General features: G+C 41.0%; 1 protein-coding gene and 1 pseudogene across 2 annotated transcripts in view; one reads left to right on the top strand and one right to left on the bottom strand.

Moving 5' to 3' along the window:
• The window catches only part of DNAH5 (dynein axonemal heavy chain 5), a 598,099-nt gene that overhangs the window by 262,828 nt on the left and 322,897 nt on the right, over positions 1 to 12,374 (top strand). For both annotated transcript variants that reach the window (XM_033929843.1, XM_033929844.1), the window contains exons 32-34: positions 1,105 to 1,261; positions 1,686 to 1,898; positions 8,289 to 8,513. In XM_033929843.1, coding sequence (XP_033785734.1) covers positions 1,105 to 1,261; positions 1,686 to 1,898; positions 8,289 to 8,513 — 595 coding nt within the window. The remainder of the gene's footprint in view (positions 1 to 1,104; positions 1,262 to 1,685; positions 1,899 to 8,288; positions 8,514 to 12,374) is intronic.
• Positions 9,069 to 9,996, bottom strand: LOC117355809 (annotated as a pseudogene).

Here is a 12,374-nt window from a genome sequence, read left to right as displayed (position 1 = left end):
TGGCAGGCAAACCGCCTCTGGAAATCTTGCAGGCTCAAGCTCATCTTAGTTTCAGACTATGTTCCCTCTAAGTGGAGAGCGTGAGCAATCGCTCATATATTTTACAAGGTCGTTGTATAGTCGCTCACAAAAATACTGACCTAACCCAACTTTCAAACAAAATTAAACTATAAAATATTAAACTAAACTAAATCAATTACCATATTTGTGATGATTTTCTGTGCTATATACAGAAATGCATTGCTAATATTGGGATAAAAAAACTATTGGTGTTTAGAACATGTTGCTCACATGAAAAAAAATTTGCATGCACCCAGCCACTTCTTAAAGGGAGCTATTGTCTTGGGTGGGGTGAGGTGGAGTGGAGTGTGTTTTCTCCATGGGAGATTTGTAAAGCAGCAATTTGATCTTTTGTTCATACTTTTGCTAGACATTATCCTTTGGATGTTTCTGCTAGTAAGGAAGTTGCTTTTGGTGCTTCAGTTTCCCTCTCATTTTGAGGGTTGTTTTGTTAAATCCAACAAATTTGTGGGCTGGTCTTGTACTTTTGCCAAGGAAGGAGAAATTTGATCTTATCTGCTAATTTTCTTTCTTTTAGTCACACCAAACCAGTCCAACTACCCAACCATATCTCAATATTTTTGCTCTGGCTTTGTTTGTTCTTTCTAGGTTCTGAGTTCTATGTTGGATGTTGTTTTCTGAATTTTTCTAGGCAATAATATAAGTGTGTTGTTGTTTTCACTGTTTTGTATTTTTCCAATACTTTGATAATTAAATACTGAATGTTTGAGCTGCACACATTCCTAATAAGGTACAGCACAATTCTGTACTCTTTGTCTTCACCTGCTGGTCAATGATCACTCAACCACAAGTTCCTGGACTGTCTGATATGACTAAAGAAAAGAAAATTTGCTGCTAATATCTAATTTTCCTTCTCTCCTGTTCTTGTTTTGAAGACTAGATTTTAATTTCAATTGAATGAAGGCTAAACATCCATAAACCTATGTAGAGATCAATATGAAATAAGCATTTTAAAATCATTTTCAAATTTGCATTGTTTAGGCTCCTTAAGAACAATTCAAACACTGTGCTGTTAATTCGTAGGTACTTGGAGAAGAAGCGCCTGCTGTTCCCTCGCTTTTTCTTTGTCTCAGACCCAGCTCTACTGGAGATCCTTGGTCAAGCCTCCGACTCTCACACTATCCAGGCTCACCTCCTAAATGTCTTTGATAACATTAAATCTGTCAAGTTCCATGAAAAGGTACCCAGTGCATGTGCCTCTCACCTTCCAAACTGGGAGTTGTATTTGTCTATTTGAAGTATTGATCCAGAAAGTGCTCATACTTGCTTAGAATGGTAAACCTTTGAAGAGAATATGGTGCTTAGTGAAAAGAAAAATGTTTCATCTTAGGAATATGCCCCCTAAAGGACAATTCTACTCTATAAAGGAAAGTAGGTGCCAGATCTGCAATGTGGAGAGAGAAGTGAAGGCTTAAACATTAGACCAGGTGACATCAGAGGCTGAGGATTTTGGCACCCTTTATTGCTGGCACCTTGGGCTGGTGCCTCACCCGATCTAGTGGTTAAGCTTGGCCTGGTGTGGGTGATTGAAGTTGAGGTGATGGATGGTTGAAGAGTAGCACTTTAGAAATATGTATGCCTGATACATCCTTTTGAATTTTTAGTCATATGACCGAATCATGTCGATTTCCTCACGAGAGGGTGAGACAATAGAGCTGGAGAAACCTGTAATGGCAGAGGGCAATGTGGAAGTTTGGCTCAATGCCCTTCTGAAGGAATCCCAAGCATCATTACATCTTGTGATCCGCCAGGCAGCTCTGAATATCCAGGAGAAGGACTTCCAGTTGATTGAATTTCTTACTTTGTTCCCAGCCCAGGTGAGGTACTTAGAAATGGGATGAAAAATGTTCTTTTGATTTTTTTTAAAATGATTGGCATAAAGATTGCTGTCATTGGCTACTGTACTGTCTACTGTACTTTACTTATCACTCCAGTGACTAACTTCTTTTACTAAAACCATTTTCCTGTCAGAAATCATCCATCATAGTTGCAAGCTATTCCACCATCTTGTCTAGTGAACCTCAACAGTCTACCAAAATTTCAACACCAATGGATACATCCAAAACATGTGACCCAATGTCACTCCAAGTTGATGACATTTTAAACTACAATCTGCAACACAAAGTATAGTTCTCTATGCCCTGTGAAGAGATAATGTATAGCCTCATGAGGAATTGTATTCTAATGTAGAATATTTGGGGTTAGAGAATGAGAATTAGCCAAGGTATGCTTAAGTTGTTTTACTGTTACTGAAAGGTCAGAGGTCCACTTCAGTGAGAGGGAGTCATAGTTGAATTCAGGCAACAGTTCTTGTAGATCAGTGTATCGCAAACTGTGTGCCTCCTGAGATTTCAGATGTGCCGCGGTACACTGGGGAGGAGAAGGAGAGGCACTGGCGCTAGCTGATTGCCTACAGGATGTGCCTCTTGCAGGGAGAGGCATGTCCTGTAGGCAATCAGCTGGTGTCAGCGCCTCGCCTTCTCTCTGGCCCTCTTCCCTTCTGGCATCCCCTACTGGCGTCTCAAGGCTCATCTGGAGGGCCTTTGCGCATGTGCAAACGTCGATGTCGATGTGATGATGTCACACATGTGAATGATGCCATCACGGTGACGTCTGCGCACTTCCGAATGCCTCGAACCGTCGCCACTATGTCTAATATGCCGCAGTTCAAGAAAGTTTGCAGGACACTGTTGTAGATATTTGTGGTGACATTTAAGAGGTAATTGTAGTTTCACTTCTGCTCGGATGGAGTCAAAAGTCCACATAACATTACCACCTGAAAGAAAAAAACAACCCTTCCACTTTTTACAAAACTGTGAAAGCAGTTTTTAGTACCAGCTGGTGCGCTGAATGTTCTGCGCTGCTCCCGATGCTCATAGAGTTCCTATGAGCACTGGAAGCAATGCAGAGCATTCAGCACAGTGGTCTGTGCTATAAACCGCTTTCATGATTTTTAGTACCAGCTGGTGCGCTAAATGTTCTGCGCTGCTCCCGATGCTCATAGAGTTCCTATGAGCACTGGAAGCAATGCAGAGCATTCAGCACAGTGGTCTGTGCTATAAACCGCTTTCACGATTTTTTAAAAGGGGGAGAAAGTCTTTTGTGCCTCCAATGCTGAAATATAGATTCACTAATACCTGGTTTAAAATTCCCATTGCCCTGTATAGGCAGGAAAGAAGAGACAGTAGGCGATAATCTAAGGGCCCTGCATACTAAAACCAATTCTCAGAGGTTTATATATATAGTAATACTTCAAGAAATGTACTACCTGATTAGCCAATGCATGCAATATATAACTTAAGTGAAAAGGATGTCAGGTTGGTCTCTACTAGTGTAAAGGAGAAATGTTATGTCACAAAACCAATTGATAATGTTTCATCCTACATACCAGCAAAAAAAACAAAACACAAAAACAAAAACTAACGCTCAACAACCTCAAGCCTCCCTTGTCCCTAGGCAAGAAGGGTTCTAAGTACAACAAAAATAATAAAGAGGACAGTGGGCATCCCTGATGAGTTCCTCTAAAATATGGAATGACTGTTTTTGTAACAATACTAAAATAGCTGCAGGAGGGAATTAATACAGTGCGTGGATAGCCTGAAGAAACCATTCTTCTATTCTAAATAAAGTGCAAGGTCAAAGTGCAAGGTCAAAGATAATGCCAATCTACCTTATCAAAGATCTTTTTGGCATCCTAACTTATTATGATACTATGAACTTGGTGCAGCTGGGCGTGGATCATGGCCAAAAGAACTTTTTTAAAGATTTAATAATGGACAGAAACCTCAGTGATTCAAAAGAAAAACATCCAACAGGTCTCAAAAACAACTTCTGCAATAATTTAATTGAGAGGAAAAAGATCTCAGATGCCTGCACTGATTAATATCATTAGAGATAATCAGCTAGTCATCAGGCCAATCTCTCTTTCATCGATCAAAAAAATCTCTCGTATGAACAATGCTTATGTTAATAAATAAATCTTAAAGTAATCTTTGGAATGATACGTTAACAATTATGAGAGTGATTTTAGATACCTGCACTTATCTTAATCAGCCCAATGGGGCCCATTTCGCCAGCGTTCTCGGCTTCTTCAGGGGTCTTTGAATATGAGAACAGTATCGATGTATCGATAATGCTGTATCGATTCAGTTCAAAGATAGTGCTAAACTCAGGATACAGATCCAACTTCCCTGGCCTAGGTATGAATCAAAGATTAATTTGCTCTAGGTGGGAAATTACCTCACGAAAGGGCTTCCAAATAATAGGATTCCAAAGGCCCACATAAGTATAATGTCAAAATCTTGTAAAATTCAAGGGTATACCCATCTGGCCCAGAAGTTGTAAAGTTCTGTTTGCCTTAATGGCTTTCTGAATCTCATTAGCAGAAAGGAGAGAATTAAGGCACTCTTGTTCCTCTGACTAGTTTTGGGAGGCCTGCATCTTCTAAATAATCAAGTACATTGGGCCCTTCATGGGAGGTACTGGCAGAGTACATTTGTTGAAAGTGTCTAAAAATATTTGGCTATTTTTTCCATGCTATGTATTAATTTACAACAAAACTTTTAAACACCAAGCTCTGCATGGCAACATGATTTGGAACGGGACCTTGGGGGGAGATTCTTGTTAAGGATGCCGAAACGCATCACTGGCCTAGTCTATAATGCTGAATTACGGGAATGTCACTATCGCACAGTCAGGCTTATTGTAACCCCCTCCTTCTCAGACTGAGGTAAATAAGATTACCTCTTGAAATAAGATTTGTTTAGTAGTCGTGCACACCGAGGGTTAAATTGATACCTTTCCCCAGGAGAAGGGGTGAATTACATAAACAAATAATAATGTGGTATAACCTTGAAATAAAAAGTTATTAAACGTATAATATAATAAATATAAAGAAGCACTAAGGATTCAAAATAGAATATAGGAATAAAATTTAATAAACAAATGCTGTAAATCAAATCTAAACAAAGAGATTCTACTTCCCCTCTGTAAAGTTCATCTTTTTCCTCAGATTTGGGTATTTGAGGCTTTATGTTCTTGCTATGTAGGGGTACCATATAGGCTCGCTGTTGCTAGCAGAATCTCTCTTACTGGAACCAACCTACTACTCTGACTTAAATAAACCAATAAGGGAAACCCCTATCCTAATCTAATAACCCCAAATTGCCTAAATATACTTTCTAAGCTAAAAAAAAAAAAAGATAATGATGTTCCCTATACTTTTTCCCCGCCTCAGAATTTCCTAGTTCTAAAATCACTCAAATTTCCTATATCTCAAAACACAAATAAAACCCAAAGTTTCAATAAATTTTACAGAAGATATTAAACTTCCAAAATAGTTTATCAAATTTTCTTCACCAATATTCCCTCATGACATTACATAGAAATCTCACAGACTATTTCTAACACCCAATAGTCTCACAGATAAAACAATTCTTCACCAATTCCACCAGAAAGAAATATTTCAACCTTGGAAATTACCAGAATCTATGAATCAAACCTCAACTTCAACCACAACTTACAATTCTTATTCAAAATTCAATAAAATCAACTATAATTACCTTCACAAGAGCCACACAAGCCAAAACACTTCCTCACATAACCAAGTCACCCTCCCAACTGTCAAATCTGACAGTTAGAATGTTCAGACAGCTGATGCTGATCTCTGCACGAGGATAGCAAACCTGTACAAGAGATCAGCAACAACCAACCTCAAAATTACAGGAAAGCATGAAAAAAAAACCAAGCCAAAAAATAAAATAAACCAACATTCTTACCTGAAAGAAGATCTTCAAACTTTTAAAATCTTCTTAAAACTTTTTTTTCACTTCATGAATGTTCAGCACGAGCCAACTGACAGCACGAGCCAGCTGACAGCTCGAGTCATCACTATGACAGCACTGACGCTGTCAGCTGTCCGCGTGCCACTCACAACCAAAATAACAAACCGGAAGAAGAAATCTTCAGGGGAGGCTCTCCGAAATCTCTCTCCATGGTGCAAACTTCCTCCTTTCTTCGACAAAACCGCCATTAAACTTTAAAAGTTAAAATTTTTTTTAAAAATCTGCCTGGGTGCATCTCGTGCCGGTCGCTGCACTGCGCATGCACCAGCACCTGCGACGTCATCACCATGCAAGCGTGATGACGTCTCTCGCAAGCGCAGTGCCAGCGATCTGGCTCCCAACACCCCCGGACATCCTTACAGGCCCACAACGGCCTTATCTCCTCTTCGAAGCCCAACGCGCCGCAGAACAAAACCCCGGAGCTCTAAATTAAAGCTCCGGGACATCCTCCTCTACGGGTCCACCGCGCATGCCCAAATTCCATGATGTCATCACGTCCGCATGTGATGACATAAGACGCAGACGCGGCACCTGGGAATCGGCCTCCCTCGGTTATGGCTTCTCCTGCCCGATCAAAACAACAGGACTGCAAGACCCGCAGCCAGAAACAGGCCCAAAACTTCCCAGTGGCCCAACACCTGCCACCAGCCCTTCTCTGTAGGCCCAATGCGGCCCAAATTTCGGCGGCCACATTCGGAACCACAAATGACCCACCTACCACATGGATCCGGTGAAATCCCGGATCCAAACTGTGGGTCCGAACCTCCCGGATCCCAGGTAAAATGTTTTAATTTTTATTTTAACTTGGTTACATTATTATATGGGCTGTGTAGACATTCATCTTTGTGTATGCTGTTCTGTTGAGGTTAACTCTTATTTTCATGGTCTCTGGAGCTGTGAGGGGGATCCAGGCCTTTTGGAAGGCACTGGCCTCCTTCTTGCAGGATCTTCTGCAGGTTCCTGTGCCTGTATCTGTGCTTTCTATGCTATTTGCCCATTTCTCCCTGCTCTCCGTGTACACTTCTTCAGAAAAACTATTTCTCAGTAAATGTTTTATTTTGGGGAAGAAGTAAATCTTATGTTGCTGGCTCTCTTCTGAGCCGCCCTCCTTTTGGTATTGGAGAAATCGGCTACGTGAGCTCATGGGCTGGGAAGTTTTCCTCTCGACACCTATTTCCTCTCGAGGCCTATTCCTCTCGATGCCGGAGCAAAGACTTTGTAAATACCTGGACTCCATATTTGAATGTTTTGTCAGCAGTGAGTTGTCGCCGAATACTGAATAGACTCCAATTATATTCTGCTCTACCTGTTTGACCTATACAATCTGTCTGTGCAATGTAGTATTTTCTGTTGGGGAGTGGGGATTTGGGGGGCAGGGGGGTGTTTCTGTGGGGAACGGGAGGTTGGTTGTTTGGCAGTGCCGTGGAGGATATATGAGTCCAGTCCACCATGGTAGCGAGATTCTATTGTAAACATTGTTTCATGCTTTTGTTGTTTCTGCTGTTGTCTCTGTTTAATAAAAATATTTAAATATAAACACCAAGCGCTTACTTAGATAGGTACCTATTGACTTTCTTTAAGTCCCAAAGGCCTGCTATTTGGGTGATTAATTTTAGAGCTTTGAAATGTAGCTTACAAAGCAGGAATTGTAATTAGTGAATCATAGGGTAAGTTCTCAAAATATCCTTAAATGAGTCACAGATCAAAAACTTTTGGTTCAACCCTTGTTCAGTTTCTTATATAGAATTAACATATTAAGATGTTAAATTCTTCTAGAATCAAAAATCAAGAAAAACACTGTGGCGAGTTGATGTTCCAGATGTAGGCTTTATTACAAATTCAACTTGATAATTTTCATAAAAACATGTAACTGATACAAGCTTTTCACTTACGTGGAGTTACTGTAGAATCTGTTCACTAAGGATAATCCACAAGCCCTTATCCTAGGACTGACAGGGATCCCTGAGGAAGACACTATTGTTGAAATATGAATCATGTCAGGTCCAAAGTTCCCACTGGATTGGGTCCTACATGTTTTTATGTGGATTATCAAGTTGAATTTATAATAAAGTCTACGTCTGGAACATCAACTCTCCACAGTGTTTTTGTTGCTTTTGGATTTCTATTCTGTGGAGCCACCAGGGTCAATCTCTTGGTTTGCAAAGTCTTCTAGAATAACAGAAACAAACATATATATATATATATATATATATATAATTCAGAGTCATGGCTGTCTTATAAAGTTGTTTTCACGCTCCAGAGAAAAGCAAAGGAAAACAGATGTTTCCATAAATGCACAGATAGTACAAAGTGTCTATAGTTTTCTGTCCTTTTCACATAGACACATTGTTTTTATTGTATAAGGTTGGTTTACTGGGAATTCAGATGATTTGGACACGAGATTCTGAGGAGGCTCTGACTAACGCTAGATATGACAAGAAAATCATGCAGAAGACAAACCAGTCTTTCCTGGAGCTACTAAACACCCTTATAGATATGACAACGAAGGATTTGAATTCTGTGGAGCGTATAAAATATGAGACACTTATCACTATTCACGTACATCAGAGAGATATATTTGATGACCTGGTAAGTGTTTTAACAATTTGTTATGTAGTATAAGGCATTACTGAGATTTATATTGTGAGTGTCAAGCTTGGGGCTATATACAGAACCCAAAACTAAATGATTCAAATGGGTAAAATAAATCCCCACTAACAAATCTGAAATATGAAGTATAAGTACATGAAGTAACTCTCTAAATTTAGCTTGTGATGGAAATGACTTTTAGCCCTTTCATTTATGCCTGATACCTCACACATCCATTAAAAGAATGGATCTTTATTTGAATACATCCTTGTTTGCATTATTACATATGTATTTTCTGTTAATTGTGGTAGCAGCTGGTAGCTTTCCAAATAAGTCATGTGACAGGTTAGGTCTCCCATTGGTTTCTGCCCTGCTTAAACTTCCCACTTTGTCCCTTCTTCCCACCATTATCTTTCTAGCAGTAGCAGTTCTCAGCAAAGTGTGCACCAAAAAAACCACTGTGGAGAAATGATGTTCCTTTATTTTTATTTTTTTAAGTTTTATTTTCCACTTTTATTTCTTAAATTAGTCTGATGAAGCAATCAGTAACCAGGCTTAGTCAAATAGTCCAAAGCCCATGTTTTCATCCGACTCCTCCGACTCTTCTTTCACTTCTTCTTTAAGAGATGCAGCTGCAGCAGGTGTGGCTGATGTAGTTACAGCAGCAGTAACTTCAAAGGCAGATGGGTCTGCCAGGAAAGCCTTTACTTTGTCAGCCAGTGGGAAGCTGTAGTCCGTCTCCACTGCCACAGCCAGGACCCGTTTATAGCCATTAATGATATTATGAGGTACAGATGCAATGGTGGGATACCCAATCTGCAGACACACACTAGCAACATTTCAAACACCCTCCAGGAAGCGCTGATGTAAGATCTTCTCAGTGATGTCCAGCACTTCAGGATTGTAGATACTACCATTATCATACACCTGCTGGATAATCAATCCGAATGTGAATGGAGAAATGATCAACATGTTAAACAAGGTGGCTTCTCTGGCTCGCACTTTATCTCCAGTTTTAATCAGCTGCACATCACCCAGGATTTCAATGGTGCCTCTAGTGATCTTGGTGATGATGCTTAAAGCCTGGAAGAAGGAAGTCTTCTTGGGACCTAAACCAGTATTTTGGGCAGGTACAGTGACATCACAAGGAGCAATGGCACCTGCACGAGCTGAAGCTGGCACCTTGTTGGCCAGCAACATATCCCTAATTTCTGTCAGATCTTCCTTGGTAAAGACAAATCCCACATTCCCACGGATGTGAGGAAGCAACTTTTCTAGAGCAGAATTATTTCCAATGGCCATGGTTAGCCTTCCGCTTCATAGTGTTCTTTCCCATCAGTACTACAGCTTTGCCACGTAGAGACATACGAATCTGCTGCATTTGTTTGGAACCAATATTATCTGCCCTCCCCCCCATGAAACATTTTGGATAATCATCCAACAATTTTATGATTTTCAGAAAATAGTTTGACTTCCAATGCATCTCGATAGTGCTTCTAAGGATTGCCACACCATAGGTTTAAAGACAAGTTGTAACTCATGCCAAAAGGACTCCAAGGCCAAAAGGACTTTATTAATAAATCAACTTAGCAATCCACATAAAAACCTCTAGAACCCAGTCTGCTAGGAGCATAGGACCCAACACGGTCCGTGTTTTGATGGATGTCTTCCTCAGGGGTCCATGCTAGTCCATGTGTGGAAGTTACGTGGAATAACTAAACAATCTAAACGTACTAATCCGCAGAAGCTCTGCGTGAGACGTGCTTTTGTAGCAAGTCTCACGTGGAGATTCTGTGGATTAGTACTTTTGGATTGTTTAGTTATTCCACGTAACTTCCACACAAGGACTATCAGGGATTCCTGAGGAAGCTATTCTTATTGAAACCTGGACCATGTTGGGTGCAACACTCCTAGCGGACTGGGTTCTAGAAGTTTTTATGTGGATTGCTAAGTTGATTTATTAATAAAGTCCAGATCAGGAACATCACTTCTCCAAAGTGTGTTTTATTTTCTGTTTTTCTTGGACTTTTTCTCTGTGAATTCTCCAGGGTCAATTCCTTTGCTCTTGTTTCATCTTTGGCTCAGTGGCAGGAGGAGTTTTATCTTGCCTTTTTTCTGAGTTTTAACTTAGGCCAACAGCAGCAGCAGTGTAGGTTCAGCTCCTCTCAATGGGAAAGAGTCTCTGGTGGCTGCATGTCTTGCTTCTATAGCTAGAGAATGACAAGGGGACAAATTTTTCCCTGTCCCTATGGGAACTCATTTTTCCCGTGAGTTCTTTTCTGGTCCCTGCCCCATTCCTGCAAGCTCCATCCTCATCTACAGAAGCCTCAAACACTTTAAAAATCATAAGTGTTTGAGGCTTGTACAGTTAAGGCAGAGCTTACAGGAATGGGGCAGGGACAGGAACAGTGACAAAACTCGTAGGGATGGGATGGGGAAATTGAGTTCTTGTGGGGACAGGGACAAATTTGTCCCCATGTCATTCTTTTATCTGTAGCTAAACCTTCTTCTCCCTTCTTGCACTTCAGCTTATGTCTGTCTTCAAACATATGTTTTAGCACAGAATGACTAAACCAGTTGCTTATGAAAATATGTTCACACTAAGACTGCTATTCAATTTTGAATAGATTTTGGCCCTCTATAGGACCTTTTTTCTTTGAGCTGTACTCAGAGCTAAATAGCTAGTCAGCCTCAATGTATGATTCCAAGGATACTGCTTTTAGACAAAAGATGCCTGTCTTTCATAGGATTCCCCCTTCCTTGACAGCTACACATGTGGAGAATAATTCTATAACAGGGCATCTTGGAGGAGCCTATTCTATAAAGGAACCTGGGCACCTACCCTGGCATCTGTATTCCACCCATGCTTCCAGTTATGTGTGCCAATTCTCTGTGCTAGAATGCAGTTATAGAAGCATAAGATGGTCTAAAGTTAGACATGAATATTTCTTTATCGTCCCTACAGACTGGCATAGAACAGATGGATTTATGTTCCTCTGTTAGCAGGTGGAGACTGAGACATTGACCTTTGGCTACAGTACAAGTGGGCTGTGCAGTCCCATCTACAGTCAATCTGTTCTCAGTCTCCAGCAGGTGGAGTGGTAAGCATGTGCAGTCTGTGGTAAGGTTTGTTAGGGGCTGTTGGATTTGATTAGTGAATCTTTCTTGTCTCTTTTGCTGTCCGGACAGAGCTTTGGGGATCCTTTCGGGGGTCCTTCTGGCCTTTGGGCTGCCACACTTGGAATGGTTGAGTCCCTCCCCCCCATTTCCTCCACCATTATGTCTTTGCTTTAGAGGAGCCTCAACTGTATGCCTGGCCACCTGGACGGTGAAATTGCTCTGCCCTCCATCGGTACTAGCCTGGGATCTCAATCAGGGACTTTCTGTGCTTGTTCGCCTACCTTTTGAGCCTCTCAGTTCCTGCATGTTGAAGGACCTTACTCTTAAGGCAGTCTTCCTGGTGGGCATTACTTCCACTAGATGTGTTTCCAAACTGCAGGCATTGTCTTGTAGGTTGCCATTCCTGGAGTTTTCTAAGGAACAAGTCATGCTGTGGCCAGTTCTTCCTCATTTCTTCTGAAAGTGGTTTTGCCTTTTCATGTCAACCAGTCCGTGATCCTCCCAGTCTTGGGTAGTTGGGAGGGCTCTTTGGAGCAGAGACAATTGCACAAATTGGATATCTGTAGGGTCCTTCACACGTATGTTCAGTAGACCCAGGAGTTCCATCAGTCGGGTCATCTTTTTGTTCTTCTTGCGGGTCCTCATAAGGGGGGCAGTGCTTCCAAGGCTACCATTGCACATTGGATCAAGGAGGCTATCGCTTCGGTGTATCTTCTTCAAAAGAAACCTGTTCTGGATTTT

Source organism: Geotrypetes seraphini, chromosome 2 (assembly GCF_902459505.1).
Source record: "Geotrypetes seraphini chromosome 2, aGeoSer1.1, whole genome shotgun sequence".
NCBI classification, from domain to species: domain Eukaryota; kingdom Metazoa; phylum Chordata; class Amphibia; order Gymnophiona; family Dermophiidae; genus Geotrypetes; species Geotrypetes seraphini.
This window is presented reverse-complemented; position numbering and strand designations above follow the sequence as displayed.